This window comes from Miniopterus natalensis, chromosome 1 (assembly GCF_054644295.1).
Source record: "Miniopterus natalensis isolate mMinNat1 chromosome 1, mMinNat1.hap1, whole genome shotgun sequence".
Classification (NCBI taxonomy): Eukaryota; Metazoa; Chordata; class Mammalia; order Chiroptera; family Miniopteridae; genus Miniopterus; species Miniopterus natalensis.
In genome coordinates this window covers 64624168-64645758 of record NC_142081.1, presented here as the reverse complement: position 1 = coordinate 64645758, position 21591 = coordinate 64624168, and the positions used below count along the sequence as shown (strand labels likewise).

The 21591-nt window shown below is 47.2% G+C and overlaps 1 protein-coding gene across 2 annotated transcripts in view; it reads right to left on the bottom strand.

The window, feature by feature from the left end:
- SCG5 (secretogranin V) overlaps positions 1–19997 on the bottom strand; it is a 51920-nt gene extending 31923 nt beyond the window's left edge. The window contains exons 1-2 of one of the 2 annotated variants that reach the window (XM_087822427.1): positions 19962–19997; positions 18035–18267 (exon numbers count right to left, since the gene is read on the bottom strand). In XM_087822427.1, coding sequence (XP_087678553.1) covers positions 18035–18260 — 226 coding nt within the window. In that variant the 5' untranslated portion in view covers positions 18261–18267; positions 19962–19997. The remainder of the gene's footprint in view (positions 1–18034; positions 18268–19961) is intronic. The other variant, XM_087822423.1, reaches the window with a different exon arrangement.
- Positions 19998–21591: the final 1594 nt, after the last annotated feature.

Here is a 21591-nt window from a genome sequence, read left to right as displayed (position 1 = left end):
GACCAGGAATCGAACCCCGATTGCCTGGATCCTAGGTTGACGCTCAACCGCTGAGCCAAGCCCAGCCGGGCCACAGGTAACTTTAAATTGTTTAGTAGCTTCATTTCAAAAAATAAAAAGCAGGTGAAGTTAAATTTAAGAATTTATTTTATTTATTTCAATATATTCAAATTCTAATTTTAACATGCAATCAATATAAAAAAAGACTGATGAGAGTTTGCATTTTTTTTGTATTGCCTTCAAAACCTGATGTGTAGTTTACACTTAGAGCACATTAGCCATATTTCAGGTGCTCAGTAGCCATGTGTGGCTAGCCTCCTATGGGACAACTCAAGCACATAGAAGACACTTGGCACAGAGGGCAAGAGTGCAAGCTCTGTAGCCCGAGTGCTTGAATTTGAATCTTGGTTCCATCATACTGGCTGTATGACGTCATCTATGAAACAAGGGTAAAGTAATGCCAATCTTAAGGGGTTGGTATGAGGACAAAATAGAATAAAATAGTCCTTGGAAGGCTTTCTGCATGGATTCTGGCAAACATTAAGTGGCTGTCATTTTTCAATGCATGAGCTTTATACTTATGAGATCCTGGACAAGTTGTCTTGCCTCTTTGACTAGTAGTTTCCTTCTGTGTAAAACAGGGTGATAATAATACTTCATTGAGAAGATTAACTGGTACAAACATAGCACTTAATAAATGTTCATTTCTTTCCCCTTGGATTCAGGTGTCAATAAACAGAGAAATAGCCAAAGGGCCTACAGAGAGAGAACAGAGGTAAACGGGCTGGATAGTTGGCAGACAGGATGGTCATGAGGTAATGATACCACAGGCAAGCCTCCAGATGGCTCCAGCCTACCTCGGGCAGTGTGGGGAGTGCCCACGAGGTGTGTTTCTTTGCTAGTCCTTTTACTAGAAGCTGTACAACAGCAGGCAGGTTCACTGTTTCCCAGGCTGATGGAGGACATATCTGCATCTTATCTGATATATCCCTATGTACACCTAATTCAACAGAAAGCCAGTCAGTATTTTAAAGGTACAGCAATGGCCCAACTCCCTTGGTGTTAAGAAGAAGAAAAACAAATAAACTATTTGTTTATTATATAATTCAACATCTCTAATGGTAATGGCCTTGACTGCTTTCCTACTCAGAGGTTTATTTTTTCATATTTAATGGCTTATACAAGATTTTGAAAAGGAAAACTTAAAACTTTAATTAAAACCATATCCTAAATATCCTTCAGCTCCTCTGCATACTTGTTTATTTTTCCTTACGGTTGATTTGTTAAGAGTTTTGGAATTACCAAGGAAGAGCTTGTGAGGATGTTTGAAATCCATTATCCAAACAGGGAAGGACACACAAGTGATGGGATTGCTTATGACATCAGAAGCAACCAGCTGCTCCTCAAACCACCCGCTCAGGACCCTTCATGCTGCACTGCAAGGAGATGTTGCAAACCCTCCATAGGTCTGAATGCCCCTTCATGCTATAATGTTCCAGAAGGCTGGTATCCAAATGACATGAAAAACTGCCATGAAAAACAAAATGCATTTTGGATGACATGAAGTGTTCAGCCATTTCTCCCACCAATGGGAAGGGAAATGTTGATAAGACACAAAACAGTGCTTGGTTTTATCTAAAGGGACTTACGCCCTCATAGCTCTGACTCCTCACTGCTCCACAGGAATTCCACAAAACTAAATGTAACAATAAAAAACAAAATAAAGCAAACATAGCAAACACAGCAAACACCCTCCACTATACTAGCTGTAACGCTACCTCATGCCATCTTCCAGAAAGTGGCAGAAACCTGTGTTGTTAAATACAGAAGCTAACGCTAACGTGACTGTTTAAATAAATAGAGTTGAGTAAAGATGTCGTCTTACCAACACGGAAATAAAATAAATTTCTTGAGAATATGCATAGAGACTATTCATGTTATTTTAATTATTTCAGTGGTATTAGGTACATTTTTGGGAAAAATGTTCCTGATGAATAAATGTACTTTTAATGCATTTCAAAGTAGTGATTTGAGACTTAAAGGAGTTAGGGGAGATAGGGAGGGCATAAAAACACGTTTTTCATCCAGAAACCCCAAAGGGTCTTATTCATTTGATGTCCATTCCTATTTGAGAGTCGGAGAAGGACTCTGAGAGGAAGAAGATTCTCTGGTAGAAAAACTGGAGACATATAGATGCTGGGCTCCCTTAGGCATCGCTGGCCCAGATCAGAGTTGAGAAGGATGACTGGTATCAGTTTCCATTATTATGTGTTTGAATCTCATCTACTAAATTAAATCATTGCTTCCTTACCTATCCATGTCCCCCATCCAGTGTTCTATACATGGAGCAGATACTCGATACATATTTGTAGATAGAATGGCTTCCATTCCGTGCAACTGGAGATGACTAAATGCTTCTCGGCAGGACACATGTTATTTATACAAATAAAAGAATCTAGCGGAACACAGATGACTAAGACTCTTGCTATTACTGTTCCCAGAGGTGGATTTACAGCAAAGTGAATGAAGCTTAGGATTCAGGGCCCCTCATTTGCATACACTGCTTCCAAGGCCCTGGACCCAATTTTGTATTTGTAACTTTGTATTTTTCTTAAGGAGGGTTTCCAAATTGCATAAGCTTCAGGCCCCACAAAACTTGGATCTGCTCTGGGCTGTTCTGAAAAGTCATCCATAAATGCAATCTTGGATTTTTCATCTGTCAGTATTTTAACTCCTACTCATCCAAAACATATATCAACTAGCTCAGTAACCACGCACAAATTAGGCCTGTGTTTCCTCGATTCTGAAAATGAAAGGCGATTGGATATGACTCCCCGGGTCCCAAAAGCGAAGGATGTGGAGAAGTGAGGCACAGTGGGTAAGAGGAGGCAAATGATCTGACCCCGGCCCTCGTCCTGACTGCACTACCGACAGCTGGTATGTGACCTTCAGCGAGGAACTTCACCTCTGGGACCACAACCTTCTCTGCTAGGAAATGATGCAGGTAGGCAAGAGGCTCTCTACAGTGCCACCTTGTCTGTGAGTCCAATACCCTAATTTGTGCAGTGTGCTACCTCTTACACCCACTCTTGCTGGTGCTCACAACAGCCCTAGGAAGTATTCAGTGGAATATTCTGGCAGGTGTCAGGCTTCTAGCTCAGAGTTCTTCCTGCTACACCACACTGCAAAGGTTTGTCAGCTGGATAGTAAGTAAGGCTAACATAATTGGTTTGATGGCCTTCAAATGTGCACTGTTATCATGCTGAGTCAAAGGGGACACTGTGACCTGAGCCACAGTTGCAGCAGGTCGATGTGGCAGAGCTCCTTCCCCATGAGAGGCACTGGGTTTGAAGCTGCAGCTGGTAGAGCCAGTCTTCAGGGAAAGGCCAGGCTTGTCGCATGCTTCCACCCAAAACCAGGTTTCCTTTTCTCCACAACTCGGACTGCCCATTGTGACAATGATTAGAAATCCCCAGGGCACTAGGAAAAAGGTCCTAAGCAGAGACTCTCCAGAATTTAAATTCCTGGAGAGGCTGGGGCTAGGAATCTTTAATTCTGAAAGCTTCCCAGGTGATTCCGATTATTCAGGGGTGGGGAACCTTTTCTCTGCCAAAGGCCATTCGGATATTTATAACATCATTCTTGAGCCATACAAAATTATCAACTTAAAAATTAGCTATGAAAAAAGCTCCTAGATTTATTGAATTTCGAGTCCCGCCTGTGGTTGCCTTGGCAGGGCCAGACCAAATGATTTCACAGTCTGTATATGGCCCGCAGGCCGGACACTGTCCACCCCTGCCTCTATCAGGTCAGATAATCATTGCTCTAGGCAGTTTCCTCTGTCCTAACAAGCCTGAACTGCTCCAGCCTGAAATAGTCTGTCTAGCTGCCCTGACGACTCTTGCCTGGAGCAAGTAATAACCAGAGTCCAGCCCTATCACAAAAGAACACCTATTGTATGATTCCATTTATACGAAATGTCCAGAGTAGGCAAATTCATTGAGACAAAAAGAGATTAGTGTTGTCAGGGTCCAGGGAAAGGGAACTGGGGGTGGGGTAAGGGGGTAGAAATGGGGGGCGACGATGGCTCCAGGGAATGGGGTTTCTTTTGGAGGTGATAAAAATGTTCTCAAATTGATTGCAGTGATGTGACTATAATAAAAACATTATATTGTATACTTTAAGTGTGTAGTATGTGAATTATATTTCAATAAAACTATTATATATATATTTAAAAACCAGCCCTAACCTCCTCCCAACCCCCACCTCCCTACACACACACCATGCCAACTTGTGAACACTGACAGGTCAATTACAAATGCCCAACTAGTAAATTCCTGTATGTGTGGCTGGCACTCGGCCTCCTATCACCTCACGCATGTTATGATCACTGACGCCCTTCCTTCCCCAGCAGCCTGAGACCAGAGAAACCAATTCATCCCGGGCCGGTGGCACCACCTGGTGGCCATCCTGAGAAATTCCCGACGAGATATCTCTGCACTGCCTCCTCTCTCACCGTCTGTGCACCTCAAGCACAAGTCATTCTCCCCTCTTATCTTCTTCCAACTTCAGGGGTCAATTAATTCTAGTTTAGGTAATCTCCAACTTATACACAAGCATTCCCTTCCATCTCTTTCCCCTAACTCTTGCCCAGGGTCTCCCTCTGCTGCTTATAAGTCTGTGCTGTGAAAAAGAGAAGTAGCAATTCATAAAGTGGGTAGACACAATCAAAGCTACTAAAAAGACAATCCAGCCCGGCCGGGCGTGGCTCAGCGGCTGAGTGTCAACCTGGGATCCAGGCGATCGGGGTTCGATTCCCGGTCAGGGCACATGCCCAGGTTGCAGGCTCGATCAGTGACTCTCTCTCTCATCATTGATGTTTCTATCTCTCTCTCTCTCCCTCTCCTTTCCTTTCTCTGAAATCAATAAAGATATATTTAAAATAAAAAAATAAAAATAAAAAGACAATCCATCTCATTAGCAAGTATTTCAGAGAATCAGAACAGCAAGTAGGTAGATAACAGATGGAAAGATGGCCAATTTTGTTGGTAATCAAATTAAAGCAATGAAATGCCTTTTTTGCCTGTTAAATGAAGAGATTTCTTAAAAGGTGATACTCATAGTTAGTAGGAGAGACAAGATTCTCACAAACAGATGGAGAGAGAGCAGCCACATTAGTCCAACATTTACAGAAAGTAATGTGACAGTCTGCAGGAAACGGAGCCTAGAAATCTGCATGGAGCTTGACCCAACCCCCCCCCCCCCCCATAGACATATATACCCTAGAGAACTTGTCAGGAGTCTACGTAAAGATTTATGTGCAAATACGTTCACTGAAACAATGTTTAAGGTGGGGAAATAGGGAAAAACTCTAAACGTCCAACCTTTGGGGAATGCTTAACTGAACTGTGGTATAAACAGATAATTGGATATAACTCAGTTACTAAAAACAACAGTGATTTTCTACGATATATGGAAAAGCTCTTGATATACTATTAAGTATAAAAATCCAGATAAAAATATTTATATTATGATTTTAAAATCTACACATAAACACAGAAAAATACACTTGGAAGGAAACACACCAAATGTCGAAAGTGGAGATTTCAGGTGGTAAGATTTTAAACAATATTTTCCAAATTATTCTTATGGTCTTTGTTACTTTATAATCAGAAGAAATACTACAGACATAAGAAATTCATTCCACCTATAGCCTTTTTATAGGTAACCTCAAACTTCCTTCTGAATGTGCAGTGGCAGGAAAAATAAAACATGCGGAGCAGTGGTTTTCCACAGGGGGGCGATGTTGACTCACAGAGGACATTTGACAGTATCTGGAGACATTCCTGGTTGTTTTCCTGGCATCTTAGTGGGCAGGGGCCAAGGACGCAGCCTCCACAACAGAGAATTCCCTGGCTCAGTGTCCAGAGTGCTGAGAGCGAAAACCCCGCTCTAGAGTCCAATACACGATCAGAATCGAGATCCTGATCCCCGCAGCTGGTTAACCCTGGGCCTCAACTTTCCCTCGTAGAAGGAAATCATCCCACAGTGTTTCTGAGGACAAAATAACTATGTATATAATGTCTGGCACACATTGTTTACAAAATAAGTATTAGTTCCTTTCCCCCTAGGACCACATTTAAAGAAAGAACACCATGACTCATTTTTGTGAGTTTTTTGGATTAGTTATTAAAAAATAGTGCTTTCTAATCTTTTAACCACCTCTCAATTACTCATTTCAAACAAAATCTTGGAGTCAAGTAAGCTTTGATGTGCTCTCCCCAGATTCTAGAACTTTACTATTCAGGTTGATAGGGTGGAAAAATGAATTTGGCTCTACAACGGTGAAAACCCAGAACTCGCGGAGGCAAATGCTCTAGGGGCTGGGCTGAGAGTCTGCCCTGCAGCTGAGAGTCTGGCCCGCAGGGGGCGCAGGGGACCAGCGGGGCCCAGGTGCCTGGCGCATCTCTCACCAGCAACCGAAGCTACACGGGACTGACTTGGGGCTCACCCACCCATTTGGGGTTCCCACACTTTCTACCTCGACGGAATGACTCAAGCTCTATTTATAAATCTGCTCACAGAAATTAATAGTGATCCAGCGTGAGCAAAACTCTAGACCCAAGATACCCTCATTCCTGTTTCTACCTAATAGCCGGTGCCACCCAGGGCAGTGGGATGTGCCCCGGTGGCCCCTCAGCTCCTTTGCCTAAACTGGAGCGAGGCTGGCGGTCACTCACGCACCGTCCGCGGAGCTGTGACTGAGGGAGAGGGAGGGGGCCTGGCCTGCCCTGGAGTGCGGCACGGTCAGGAGGCAGGCCGCGGGGACGGCCGCCCGGGACTGATAACTAGGCCCTGGCCACAGCCCCGGCCTCGCGGGCTGGGGGTGAGCTGACCACTCCCTGAAGCAGGGGCATCTGCCTGTCCGCAGCCCAGGCACGCAGGCACCAACACTGCCCGCGAAGGGCCAGGGGCGCTCGCCAGGCTCCAGGGTGCCGTACACAGGCCTAGCTAAATGCGAGCCAGCTGCCGAGCCTCCTTCACTGACCGTGCACGCAGGAAAAGGGCCTGTTGACTTTAGGACAGTGCGTCACTTACTGTCACAGTGCCTTCTCTTCCCCTCCCCACAGAAACGCTTTCGGACGGCGGCACCTGCACAGCTGCCATGAGTCTGCACATGCCGCTGACCAAGGACTGCTCAGCGTCTGGACAGGGGTCCCTCCCATCATCTGCGGGAGGATAAAAAAAAAAAAAGAAAGAAAAGAAAGAAAGAAAGGGAAGGGAAAGGAAGGGAAAGGAAGGGAGGAAGGAAGGAAGGAAGGAAGGAAGGAAGGAAGGAAGGAAGGAAGGAAGGAAGGAAGGAAGGAAGGAAGGAAGGAAGGAGAAAGAAAGAAGAAGAAAGAAAGAAAGAAAGAAAGAAAGAAAGAAAGAAAGAAAGAAAGAAAGAAAGAAAGAAAGAAAGAAAGAAAGAAAGAAAGAAAGAAAGGAAGGGAAGGGAAGGGAAGGGAAGGGAAAGGGAAGGGAAAGGGAAGGGAAAGGGAAGGGAGGGAGGGAGGGAGGGAGGGAGGGAGGGAGGGAGGGAGGAAGGAAGGAAGGAAGGAAGGAAGGAAGGAAGGAAGGAAGGAAGGAAGGAAGGAAGGAAGGAAGGAAGGAGAAAGAAAGAAGAAAGAAAGAAAGAAAGAAAGAAAGAAAGAAAGAAAGAAAGAAAGAAAGAAAGAAAGAAAGAAAGAAAGAAAGAAAGAAAGAAAGAAAGGGGAAAGGGAAAGGGAAGGGAAAGGGAAGGGAAAGGAAAGGGAAGGGAAGAGGCTACTGGGGGAGAGCAGTAGTGCCCTGGGCCTGCCATGAGTCCCCACTGGAAGGGCCATCGCCATGGTCATTTTGGACCCTGGGGAATTATCAAACGCCAGTGGACAACTTCTCTCCCCACTGCTTGCAGTGCCACCGCCCAAGTGTAACCCACAGAGCTGTGGGAGGCCACTGTCTGCGTCTCTGTGATTATAACCAAACGTGTGTAAGTGAACAGCCACGTTACGTCCCTGACATCCATACATGCTGCGACTGAGGACACGCCCACCTCTATCTCCTGAGATCCCAGCAGTGTGGGTGCCAAATGTGGGGGTATCTCACCAACATAGAAGGAACTAACCCGTGCACCCCGCCGCCCAAAGCCGCCACCACCACCACCTCTGCAGCCACCTGGGGCGTCTCCTCGTCGTCTGCAAGGAGAGACCGGCATTACAGGGCGCTGCAGGCAAGGTGAGGGCACTGAGAGGCGGCAGCTTCCCTGGAGTAAGAGCTTAGGGCTCTAAGTAATACAGACCACGTGCTCCTGTCTCCAGATGCTTTCAAATAGGGAAACTGATGACATCCTTCAAAGTTCCCAGCCTTCCTTGCTGCCACCACCCCTTCCCACACATAACCACGCTGCACTCAACACATACTGGCTAAAAAGTGTATTTCTTTCCATGTCTTCCTGCTCGAACTCGAGTCCACATGATCTACGTCCTACCCCTCCTCAAGGAATCCAGCTCAAGTTCAACTGGCCTGTGAAGTCTTTTCTGGGGGCCAACACCTTGTCCCCCTTCAGAACTCCTTTGGCACTGACTGGCCCACATCCTGGGGTCTCAGAGTGCTCTAGGTATGCATTTCAACATTTCTGGCCCTTTCCCTCCCCTAGACTTCTGCCTCCTTGAACAGGGGCAAATGGGCCCGCTACTCCCTGCGCAGGTCTCGCGGATTCAGTCTGCACCTCCCCCTATCCCTTTTCAATTTCTTATCAGTCTCTGTGCAACTTCCCAATAAAGAAAATTTGAAATCATCCAGGGACTTCGTTTTAAGGATTTGAGTTCAGGGTGGGCTCAACACAACCCCAAAACACATGGACAAACTGGAGGCCCTGGTCCACTCACAGACAGCCCTCAAGCCCACTGCTCTCATTGGGACCCCAGGATGGGGTAACCCAGAGACAGATTTTAGTCGGGATACCTGGCGCAACAGTCAGCCCCACTCTTCCTCCAACTGCACAGAGAGGCCAGCCAGAAACAAGTTGAAGTCTCCCACCCTCCAACTTCCTAAAGGGAAACAACTGATGCCCCCCTGTGGCAAACTGGAGGCACCGCAGCTCCTTTACCAAGGCCAAAGGTTGGTTAAGTAGAGGCTTCTTAGGACCTGCCCCTTGGAGCAGGCCTTGTCTTACAAAGGACTCTTTCTCCACTTCTATTTATTTATTTTTTAAAATATATCTTTACTGATTTCAGAGAGAGGAAGGAAGAGGGAGACAGAGAGAGAAACATCAATGATGAGTCATTGATCGGCTGCCTCCTGCACGCCCCCAACTGGGGATCGAACCCGCAACCTGGGCATGTACTCTGACTGGAATTGAACCGCGATCTCCTGGATCCTGGGTCGATGCCCAACTGCTGAGCCACGCCCGGCAGGGCACTCCACCTGTATTTATTAAGAAAACTAATCTTGATTCTCCTTGTTTTGGAATAAAATAACTGAGCCTCAAAAGTCAGTGTTATAAAAAAGAATTTTGGTATTTTTATGTTTTGCAATACAGCAGTCCTCGGTCTCCATGGGGGATTCGTTCCAGGCCTCCCATGGATACCAAACTCGGCAGATGCTCAACTCCCTTATATCAAATATAGTATTTGCATATAACCAGCACACATCCTCCTGTATACTTCAGATCACCTCTGGATTAGTTATACCTAATGCAATGTAAGTGCTATATGACTAGTTGTTATGTCGTATTGTTTAGGAAATAACGACAAGGAAAAAAAAGTCTGTGCATTGTTCAGTACAGACACAACCATCTCAGGCCAAACTACATAGTACACACTGGCAACAACGTAACATTTTCAAAAAAATATTTTTTAATCCATGGTTGGTTGAATCTGCAGATGTGGAACCCATGGACACAGAGAGCCGACTGTAGAGATTTAAATTATTTGGAACAGTCAAATGCCAATATTTATACATTTCTGTCTCAGTGTTCAATGTCTGGTGTTACCACAGTGCTAGATATCTGGTGACCTAGAAAAGTGAAGGAAACGAGCCAGTGGCACTAAGGAGAAGACCCTCTTTTATCCGAGGCTGTTAACACTGAAAAAACACACATTTCAGACTGGATTCATCAAAATCCAACAACAGTGTCAGCCGGCAGAGCCAGTCTGACTCCCAAGAGTCTCTATCCCATAGCAAATGCTCTCTGAATCAATCCCTGGGACAGGTGGCTTTACTTGTTTCTGGAGACAGTGTAACAACTAGTCATTTAGCTGTATCAAAGGGGCCGATGAGCAGCTATGGGCGTGGGGAAGACAGGCGCTGCTGAAACACAAGGTGCACTGAAGCACATCTGAACTGTCTGGCTGAGCGGAGGGGTAATAAAAAATAGTACCAGGGGGAAAGCCATTAACGACTGAAAATGTCCTGTTAACAATCCCCAAAATGAAAGGGGGCAGGGCCTGCAATTCAGTTACTAACACCACTTACTGCATGGGAGAAAGTGGACTAGAAGCCCCACCTTAACTAAGGCTCAGAAAAGTTGCCAGGATCACCCTCAGCTAGTAAACAGTACGGCCAAGACTCAACCCCAGTGCTCCTTGCTGTTAAAGCACATGTTTCTTCTCTATAAAACAAGCTGGTCCCTGTTTGTCTTTACTTTGGGTTTTCGTTTTGCTTTGGGCTAAGAATTTATACATTTAAAAGATGCTCCACACCAAGCCATGTGTAAGGTGCCTATAGAGGAGTGAAAAATAACCCCTAGTCCTCTCTGGGTGTTTCTGGTGAAGCTTCCTCCGCAGTGGACACTTGGAGCGATAACCGCCAGGAGGCCGGCTGCCAGGCTGGGGGACAGACCTGCAGGCTAGCTGGCCCCTTGCTGGCTCACGTCCAGGCCTGCAAACAGGCCCTGCTGTTTCTCAACAGTAGGCAGCCGGAGGAAAGGCACACGCCTCGCGCCATGTGATGGGCCACAAAGGAAACAAGCGTGTACCACTGAGCTCTTGGCAAAAGCTTCTACGCCGATTTTTTAAGACACAGAATAGAAATGGGATATTTGCCTTGAACTGAAAGGGAAATATGTCAAATATTCAAATATTAATGGAGTATTGTAGGGGTTCCGAAGGAGGCACCCCAAGATGTGCCTCTGCGGTATGCAGTTATTGTGAGCTAAGGCAACGGAGACCCTGTGAGCTCAAGAAAAACTTCTGTCCCACCCCCCTTTAATTACCTAGAATTTGAATTAAGGGCCTTGCCCATAATAAGAGATCATCAGAGATGACCTTTTTACCTCTCCATATGGCTCAGTAAATGACTCAACACTGAACTTCTGCCCTTCTGATGGTCCCTCAAAGACCCTCTGAAGCCCCAGGGCGCCTCACCTCACCCTTGGCAACGGATGCCACATACACCTCAGTTTCCCCTTCTGCCTTTGAACCTCTCATGGATATGGCTTTCCCATGCAAACATATGTAATTAAATTTGGTTGTGTTCTCTTGTTAGTCTGTCTCACGTTGATTGATTGATTGATTGATTGATTGAAATAGCAACACTGGGTTAGGACCCTCAACGCCCCTTGCTTGTTCCTATACCTCTTACCCTCCTCGTCGTAATTGCTTACTTGTGGGTCTGTGCCTACATATAGTGAGCAACTTGAGAACAGGAATTTCAATCTTGACTTTTTGTCTTCACTCATTTAATCTTTTTGAATAAAAGACTGTGTAATGATTGCATAAGAGATCACCATCTTCAAGAGCCTTGAGGGCTTTTCTACAATCAGTTCAATCCTTCCTGAACCTTATAACTTTCAGGAACAGTCCCAGAAAATCAGGATTGTCTCTCCCAGGATATACTTTAGGTTTGCTGCTGCTCATGCCCCATGAAACTGTGAGAAGCATAGAGTTAGAGATCTGGGAGCCTGGGTTGGATCCTCACAGTCATTATAGTTGTGTGACTTTGGGCAAATCATATCACCTCTTCATGTCTTGGTTTTATCAGTGGGAAAATATTAATATCTAGCCCGTCGATATTGCTTGGTGGTAAATAAATGAGATTGAGAAGTGATGGCACACAGTAGACACTCAGTAAATGTCATCTCCCCCTCTTGCATGTTAATGTAATTATTAGAACAACTGAAAGAACCTAGGAGGGTTCTGGAAAGTTTCCTCCTCTCCCACAGTGCCTACCATGTGTCTGGATATAAAGCAGTAAATTAATAGGCCTAGTCTCATGGAGCTTTCATTCCCTTGGAGAGACAGATAAAAAGCAAGAAAACAAATATTAATTACAAATCCTGCCCCCAAAATGCTACGGAGCTTAAAAAAAATAAAAGGGCGCTGTGACAGAGACTGGGGGCTACTCAGATAACACTGTCAGGGCAGGCTGTCGAAGCAAGTGGCTTTGAAACCGAGACCCGGAGAGGGCTCAGCCATGCAGAGTGGCAAGAACAAGCGGGGCGAGAGCGCAGAGATGGGAAGAGGCTGGTGTGACCGAGGGAACAAGAGGGAAGCAAAGCAAGGTGGGGGGGCACACAGGAGGGGTGGCTCCTTCTAGGTCACGGCAGTAAGTGTTGTTTCCATCTAGGTGCGGTGCAGAGACACGGACCGACTCTCAGCCGCGGGAGGGACACTGATCTGATCTCAGCCTTTAGAGTTGAGTCCTGCCTTCCCTGTGGAGAATAACTCGGAAGGAACCAAGAGTATAAGCAAGGAGGTCAGTTAGCAGACAGTTTCAGAAATCCATGCCAGACGCATGGCATCTTGACCCAGTGTGTGTAAAGGAGACCCAGAAAGAAAACAGGCAAAATAACAGATGTATTTTGTTTTGTTTTTTTAAATCTCACCCAAGGATATTTTTCCCATTGCTTTTCAGAGAGAGTGGAAGGGAGAGAGACAGAGAGAGAAACATTGATGTGAGAGACAGATCGACTGGTTGCCTCCCGCACGCACCCCGACTGGGGCCGGGGATCAAACCTGCAACTGAGGTACGTGCGCTTGACCAGAATCAAGCCCGAGACCCTTCAGTCTGCCGGCAGCGCTCTAACCACTGAGCCACTCTGGCTAGGGCAAGAGATGTCTTTTAGGGACAGAAATGAAATAAACTGCTTATAATTTGAGTATGATGTGTGGTGTGATGCAGAAAATCTTGAGGTTTTTTTGGTTTTTGTTTTTTTTAGCTTGCAGACAGGTGAACGGTAGCGCTGTTCACTTATACAGAAAAGGTGGGTAGAAACGGGCTGAGGAAGGTGGTGGTAGAGAAACCAGTGCTGACACCTGGTAGGTGAGCAATCACATAAGCCTGTAGGGATTCAAGAAAGAAGGGGGGCCCGGCCGGGCGTGGCTCAGCGGTTGAGCGTCGACCTGGGATCCAGGCGATCAGGGTTCAATTCCCGGTCAGGGCACATGCCCGGGTTGCGGGCTCGATGATCAATGACTCTCTCATCATTGATGTTTCTGTCTCTCTCTCTCCCTCTCCTTTCCTGTCTCTGAAATCAATAAAAATATATTTAAAAAAAAGAAAAGAAAGAAAAGGGTTTTCAGAAGGGAATGGTCCAGCGTGCAGACTGCGGCTGGAGGCTGAGTGTGAGGGCAGGGCGTAGGTGAACTTGGCCAGGACGCCCGTTGGCCTTCATGAGAATAGTCTAAAAGGCACCTCAAAATTAACATACGCAAAAACGAACTTGAGAACTTCCCTCTGAAGACCCTCAGTTTGCTCCTTTCCAGCTCCTCAGGCCAGAATCTTAGTGTCACCCCTGACGCCTCTCTTTCTTTCAGTTCCTACCTGCAACCCACCAGCAATCCTGTTGGCTTAACTTCAAAATATACCCAGAATCTGACGCTCCTCACCACGTCTCTAGCTATCAGGCAGTACATCCCTCGCCTGGATCATTCCAAGAGCCTCCGAACTCATCTCCCCCAGCCCAGTCCTCCCTCCTCCAGGAATGTTTTCAGAACAGCAGTCAGAGTGGTTCTCTTCAAAGGAAGGCTGGTCACATCACAGGACTGTAAGACCCTATTAGATCTGTCCCCACACACCTGCCCTCCTGCCATGACCAAGTCCTCCCCTCCTCCTACTCCTGAGCCTTGGGCTGCAGCCACTCCAGCCTCCTGGCTCCTGTCTTACTCCTCTGCCTGGAGTGTCTGCCTCCATACGTCTCACAGCTCACTCTCAACTCTCCGATTGCTTACCTTCCCAGTGAGGAGTCCCTGCCCCTATTTTAAGTCGTCTCCTCCATTCCCCTCCTCTGCTTTATATTTTTATAGCACTTATAACCATCTGACTTATTATATATTTTACTTATTTGCTTATTGAAGAGCTTTGTCTCCCCTGCCCTGACAAATCTTTGAGGCCCATGTTTATTTCCTCAGTACCTAAAACCATGCCTGGCATTCAAGAAGTACTTCTTTACTTGAGGAAGGAGTGGTGGGGAAAGCAGGCTACAACGAGCTAGGAGAGAACTGGGAGGTGAGGAAGTACAATCAGCATGTGTCAAAAGGTTGCTGAGAAGGGGAGCAGAAAAATGTAACCAGAAGGGATATGAGATTACAGAAGGAAATTTTTGTAATGGGATATATGACCTCAGTGAACTAATGGCAATTTATACTGATACTATATCCTATACTAAATAGGACATAGTTTATGATACTGTGTTTGAGAGCTAATATGCATCTTCAATGATGAGATTAATCTAAAGATCACACAATTAATTAATCAGAGTAGACAAAATAAGAGAAAATGCCCAGCTGGCATAGCTCAGTGGTTGAGTGTCAACCAGGAATCGAAGTCAAGGTTTGATTCCTGGTCAGGGCACATGCCTGGGTTGAGGGCTCGATCCCCAGTCAGGGGCGTGCAGGAGGCAGCCGATCAATGACTCTCTCTCATCATTGATGTTTCTATCTCTCTCTCCCCCTCTCCTCTCTTCTCTCTGAAATCAATAAAAATATATTATTAAAAAAAATAAGAGAAAAATGTCTTCTATGTGCCATAGATTAAAGAATGAACAGCCCTGCCTGCAAGGAACTCAAAATCCAGTAATTGCCATCTGAAGTGATGATGATTTATTTGGAAGTGATTTCACAGTGGTGAAGTCATGTTTGCTAAAACTTTGCTTTTCCTTCTCTAAGTCCTACCCCCAAGCTAAATGGAAGCTTAGAGAAATTAAATGATCTACTTAACCTCTCATCACTAATAAACAAGGGAGCTGGCTTTTAAATCTAGGTGTCTTTGGGGATAGTCTATGTTAAATGTATGTCAAAATTCACACCAGAATACATGTATTATGTGTACTCTTCTATAAAAATTAGAAAAAGAAACTTTTCTAACTGGTCCTTCATAATAAAATCCTAAAGTAAATGTTGGAAGGGGTATGGAAGATACTCCATATATCTGTCTGGGAATTAGCATGAGTGAACGTCTGAGCAGAGACAAGGCAATTAATAGACGAGTTGAAACAACACTACACTCACTTGAATAAGTATTAGCTACCCAATGAATTAATGCCAAGGTTCAGGGCTGGGACACATACAGACTTTTTATTTTGTGCCCTTTTCCCTCTCAAGTCTTCAGACTGTACTATTTTCTCTGTTAAGCTTTCAGCCAAGCAAAAGCTTAGGCAGAATTCTAAAATGACCCCCAAGACGCCCACCCACTGCTGGACACACCCTGAGACTCCTCTGCCTTTGATTATGGGTGGGGCCTGTGAACAAAACGGGATATCACTTCCTTGTTAAATGACAAAGGTGATGGTAGTCACTCCCATAATTATATTATATTATAATTAGCAGACTAAAGGGATATTCTCCCTCTGGCTTTGAGGAACTAAGGTGCCACATTGTGAGAGGGTCACCACGGGGCTTACAACTTGAGGGTGGCCTCTTAAAGCTGAGAGGGACCCTGGCCAACAGCAAGAAAAAAGGGTACCTTGGTCCCAAAGCAGCAAGAAACTGAATTATCCTGACAATCTGAATGATCTTGGAAGAGGAACATGAACTCCAGCCAAGATTGCAGCTCTGGTCAATACCTTGACTTCAGCCTGTTAACGCTCTGAACAGAGACAGCCCAGCAAACCCAGTCCGACTCCTGACCGGTGGAACCCACAAGATAATAAATAGCTATTGTGTTAAAAGCTGCTAACCTTGTGGTAATTTGTAACACAGTAATAGAAAACCAAAACACAAGCCAATATTCATCAGGCACTGTCAGGGGAAGACCCAACATGGCTATGACCTCACATTACCCCAAGGGTAATAACGGAAACAGAATTTTTAATTCTGAATTGTTCTAATCCATGTTCTTTCAAACCTTCATGCTTTTACACTTACAACTCCTGGATGAACTCTTATTCAAACTTCAAAACCCAGGTCAAATGTTGCTTCTTCAAAGAAGCATTTCCTTACTGCCAACCCCATCTACTCCCAAGCAGAATAAATTACTTCTATTCTTTGCTTCCAAGGCAGCGGCTTGTCTGTACATCTACAAAACGGTTGCCATGATGTATTGTGATAACCTGTCCTCCTCCCAGCCCCTGATGGTGAATCATTAGGGCAGAGCTGCCACAGTCTCCTGCACAGGGCCTGGCATATGGTGGCTGCTAAATAATTGGCTATCCAGGGAAGAAAATGAGGCTTGAGATTCACACAGGCTTTTGATGCCAGGGAGCCTCTGTTTTTTTTTCCACATAGATGATCAGGCCTCAGGTATTAATAGAAACTCAGAAAGCCTTCTCCATGACAACGGCTGGGTGACTAACCTAGCACTTCATTAAAAGGCAGATGTTTACTATCTTCAAAGAGATGGAGCAGGTGGCAGGTGGCTGGAAGGATTTAAATTCTCCCCAAAAGGGGTGGCATGAAGCCCCGATTTGTTCTGATTCAAGCCCTATGCTAGGTTGGTATGCTTGCTGATTCAGATCGCCCATGTCAATCCATTCCTCAAATCAAATGTCAGCCCAGACAGACAATAACCCCACAGAGTTCGTTTTACTCAATGGCTTCAAATGATGGGTAACCAGACAGAAACGAGAATGGTACATCAACAATATCCATGGCATTCACAGGACCCCAAGGCAGAAAGCACTTTTAGGAAATTAAAAACTCAGGCAAAATTATGCATCATCAATCCACAGGGAGTGGCATTTTGCTGGGTGTGCGTTTTAACAAAACTCAGGGAAATAATTTGCATTTTTCCTTAGGACCCACTCCTGTGGGCCACTACTTGAAGCGCTCCCTGCAGTTAAGGTCCTTTCACCATGCTACTGCGTTAGGGCTCCAGCTCAGCAGAGAAAGAGACCATTCTGTTTCCTAGAGGATACAAAGCAAGGCATGGAAATAAGGGACCTGCTCCTAAAAGCTAGCTTCAAATTCTCTCTATACGTAAGTCATTAAACAACAAAGTGCTGTTTTTTAATAGAAGTCTTACAATCACATTGCCAGACAGAAACATTCTGGAGGGAAAAGGTATTGCTACCTGAAAACAAGTTAACATTTGTTATATTTTTAAATATTTTTTAACAGTTCTTGACATAAACTCTTCATGTCAGTACCTCTTTTGGCTCTTTTGGGTTTATATGACGCCACCCCTAAGAATCAAATCAGATTCTGCAGGTCCTACATTTTGAGGATCTGTTACAAGTACTGGCCACCAGTGACTCAAAGATGCAGCCAGCTGGGGACATAATTTCCCAAAGATCAGTATGGGCGAAGACGTGGGGCTGGGTTCTAATCCTTCCTTAGAGAGAACATTAGATCTTCCTTCATGCACTCAATTCATATGACGGTACCAGGCTATGCTAGGTGCTGGGACTGCAGCTATGAATTAGATAGATGAGGTCCCTGCTCTCACGGGACCTATATTCTCATGGGGATATATATATATATATATATATATATATATATATATACACACACACACACATACATACTGTGTAGGGTAAAAAGAAAGGGAGCAGAGAGAGGAAGCAGAATTTCTTCAGTATGTGTTAATTATTTTAAATACTAATGGCAAATTCAAAGTGGCAGAACGCAGTAAATACCTTCGATGCTCTGTGGTCCCACGACATTCATGGCCTGGTGAGCTGGATACTCCACCCGTGGCCTGGCGATGCCCAGCTGCTCCATGACGCCATGGAGCAGCCTCTGCATGTCTGTTTCTGAGACCCGGTCGGGGGTCCTTGGGCTATAGGCAGATGTTGGCGCCCACCCAAATGTCAGCCAAAACATCAGGCCAGACAGCATGGTGGAGACCATCCCGGAGACCATTTCTAACCTGCAGAAATCAGACCAAATTGTATGGATTGGCCACAACTGGCAACTGTGATGATTCAATCATGCGAGGGTCTGACCCGAGGGCCACCACCCAGAGGGGGACCGCAATGAAAAACCCTAGGGGTTTGCCGTAAATGTCCTCTCCAGCCAGGAGATCTGCTGTGGGGAGGTGTTAAACAAACCAGTTCGAGGTAGCCAGCTCCCTCTGCACCTGCCTTCTTGAGACCAGCCTGGAATGGCAGTCCCCAGTCATCTTTTATCTTCCTCGCAGCTCCCTGAAAGCTGTGCTTCACCCCTAGCCCCACCACGCTCTTCCTCTCTTACGAAAACAAACCAACAACAATAACAAGATACCCTGTTTCAGTTTTGAGAAAGGGAGAGGGAGCTTTCCCAGTGTCGGGGGAGAAAAGGCTCCCAGGAAGGAGTTAGGGAGACACGCATGGTGAAGAATCACAGGGAGGTTAGGGCGCTGGAAGGGGACACTGCAGCTTAGCGGCATCTGGCAGGTTTGAAATCCTGAGAGGGATAAAAACACACAGGGCCGGGTCTGCGCTGCCATCCGCAAGGGCAGAGGAGGCAAGCTCGCTCCGCCGCGTGCCAGCTGGGTGATCTTGGGCAGAAGCCTCAGCTTTCTCCTCTGCAGAAAGGGGGCCAGAACAGCATCTGTCTTGCGCGACTGGTGTGAGCAGAACACCTGGAAGGAGGACTGGAGACACAGAGCCCCTACACCGCCATTATTACGCGGGCTTACGGGTCTGGGCTTAGAGTCTGGGGCAGCGAGTGGTGAGAGAAGGCGGGTGAAAGGCGGGAAGAACACGGCCTGGGGGTCGCCGCCCTCCACGCGGGCCTCCCTCGGCCCGCGGCCTGCAGAACGAGGGGCCAGGCTCTCGGGCAGCTGCCCTCGCGGCCGCCGGTCCAGGCTCTGGCAGTGGCCACGCACCCCTTTTTTTTACCATTCTCCTGCGCATTTTCTTCCCTGAAACTGAAATAGTCATAACCCCCAATATCTTTTCCTGTACAGAAAAAGGCCTTTTCTAGCCACCCCTGCATGCAAACCCTTGTTCCCCACAGAGCAAAGCCTGCAGCTCGGGCGGAGAGGCGGCTGGAGGCAGGCGCCAGCCCCCCCCCATCTCCATCCCGCCCCCCGCCATCTCCATCCAGCCCCCCCCCGCCATCTCCATCCAGCCCGCCCCCCGCCATCTCCATCCCAGCCCCCCCATCTCCATCCCGCCCCTCGCCATCTCCATCCCGCCCCTCGCCATCTCCATCCAGCGCCCCCCCCCCCCGCCATCTCCATCCCGCCCCCCGCCATCTCCATCCCGCCCCCCCCCCGCCATCTCCATCCCGCCCCCCCCCGCCATCTCCATCCCGCCCCCCCCCCGCCATCTCCATCCCGCCCCCCCCCCCCCCCCCCCCCCCCGCCATCTCCATCCTGCCCTCCGAGCCGCAGGCGGGCTGTGCTCCGACGCCTTTGTTCCCCCACCCCGACCGCTGCGGCTCCGATGCGGGGCGCTGGCCATCTCCCCCCTCACTCTTCTTCCCACCCGCGGCCCACCCTCCCGACCCGCACCCACCCTCCGTCGGCCCCCCGCCTGCAGCTCTGAGACCTCGGCACGCGCTGCCCGACTCCCCACCCGGGACAACCCGCCCGCCGCGCCGGGCTCCGAGGGGAGGCGGCCTCCGCGCGGGACTCACCGAGGGGCCGAGGGGCTGCGGCGGGTGTGCGCCGGCGGGGGTCGGCGGGAGGGCCCGGGTCTCGGGCGCGTCTCCTCCCCGGCGCCTTAGCTCCGCCCCGGCCCCTCCCCAGCAGGTGGAGGCGGCCCCGCGAGCGCCCCGCGGAACGCAGCCTGGAGCCCCGCGGCGCTGCGCGCGCCCCCAGGCACCGCTCCTGGGGATCCTCTCTCCGCCGCCCTGCCGCCCACTCACCTTCCCCGCGCGCTTATCTCGGCGATGTGCAGGTCCTCGCTCTGTGCTTCGCCCCCAACAGCCAATCTCTAATTCTGCCAGCTTCCAGCAGAGCGGGAGCGTGTGTGCGTGAGAGAGTGCGTGTGCGTGTGTGCGTGTGGACGGTAGGACAAACAAAAGATGAAGAGGCCCTAACAACTTCTAGTGGTGGCAACGACAGGGCATATGCGTCCTAAGGGTGCTTTCAGGAGCCCTTCCATTAGGAAACTGAAGCTATTAAATACGAAATTCCAGCAACCTCTGTGGAAAGTCACACATCCTGACACGCGGGAAAGCCTCTTGGGATACGGGTTTTGAGTGTTACTTCCCAACTTCCACCCCAAATACCAAGTGAAAGTCCTTTGGGCTGAAGGGAAGCCACACTCCCAGCAAGCACGGTGCTGAAATTCATCAAGGCACACCCAGGCCCTTAAGCTTTTAGAGCAACCTTGAACATTTGAATCTTGTCCAAATACAAAAGCATTTATGCAAAACTACGCAATATTGTGAATTTCTTTCGAGTAACTGGGGTCCTGAGAAAAACCGAGGAGCCTGATGAGGGTAAAATGCAGATCTCGTTAGCCTAGCTCGAGCCCATGGTCGTGGAGAGCACTTTCATGCACTGCGGAGGGCGGCGCAACGCCCATGAGACAGGCCTCCGGTCCGAGGCCAGGCCTGCGCCCCCCGCCTGCTCTCCCGGGTGTCGCTCCAGCAAGTCCTCACGCAGCCTACTGGCTCGAGGTTGGAGGCCACGCTGGGGTTTAGTATTTAGTATTCACCCGCGCTGAGGGTTTTTTTTTTTCAGTTACAGATTTACTTTAACATTGTTCACTGGTATCTTCACTTTGTGCTTGGAAAAATGGAGGTTATCATAACTTCCTGCTTTTGTGAAGAATGGAAATTTGATTGAAATATACCAAAATGTGTATGCTGCATAAAATTTGAAATTTTAAAATCAAAACACCTACCACATATATCCTGGGCTTGGTAATTATTGAAATCCTATATTAAATTCTTAGTGATCATAGGATGTTGCCAAGCAACCTAATTTAGTTCTATGTATCATTTATTACCCATAATAATCAAATTAATATTAGATCTTTACTTGTAAGAACAGTGAAAATAATCTTGGAAGCTACTACACATGTCCAGACACTTAACTTTGTGTATCATTTGGTCAAATATCCCGAGATTAGGAACATTCCTACTGTGTAAAAAAAAAAATCAAAACCCCACAGATTAAACCAAGCCTGAAACTGAACTTTCCTGACTTTTTCTCCAATTACAATACCTCCAAGCTATTCACTTTAACAAAAATGGGAGTGACATCTGGGTAGATTGTTCTGTTTTTTTAATATCTCTGATTACTGATTCATCTCTC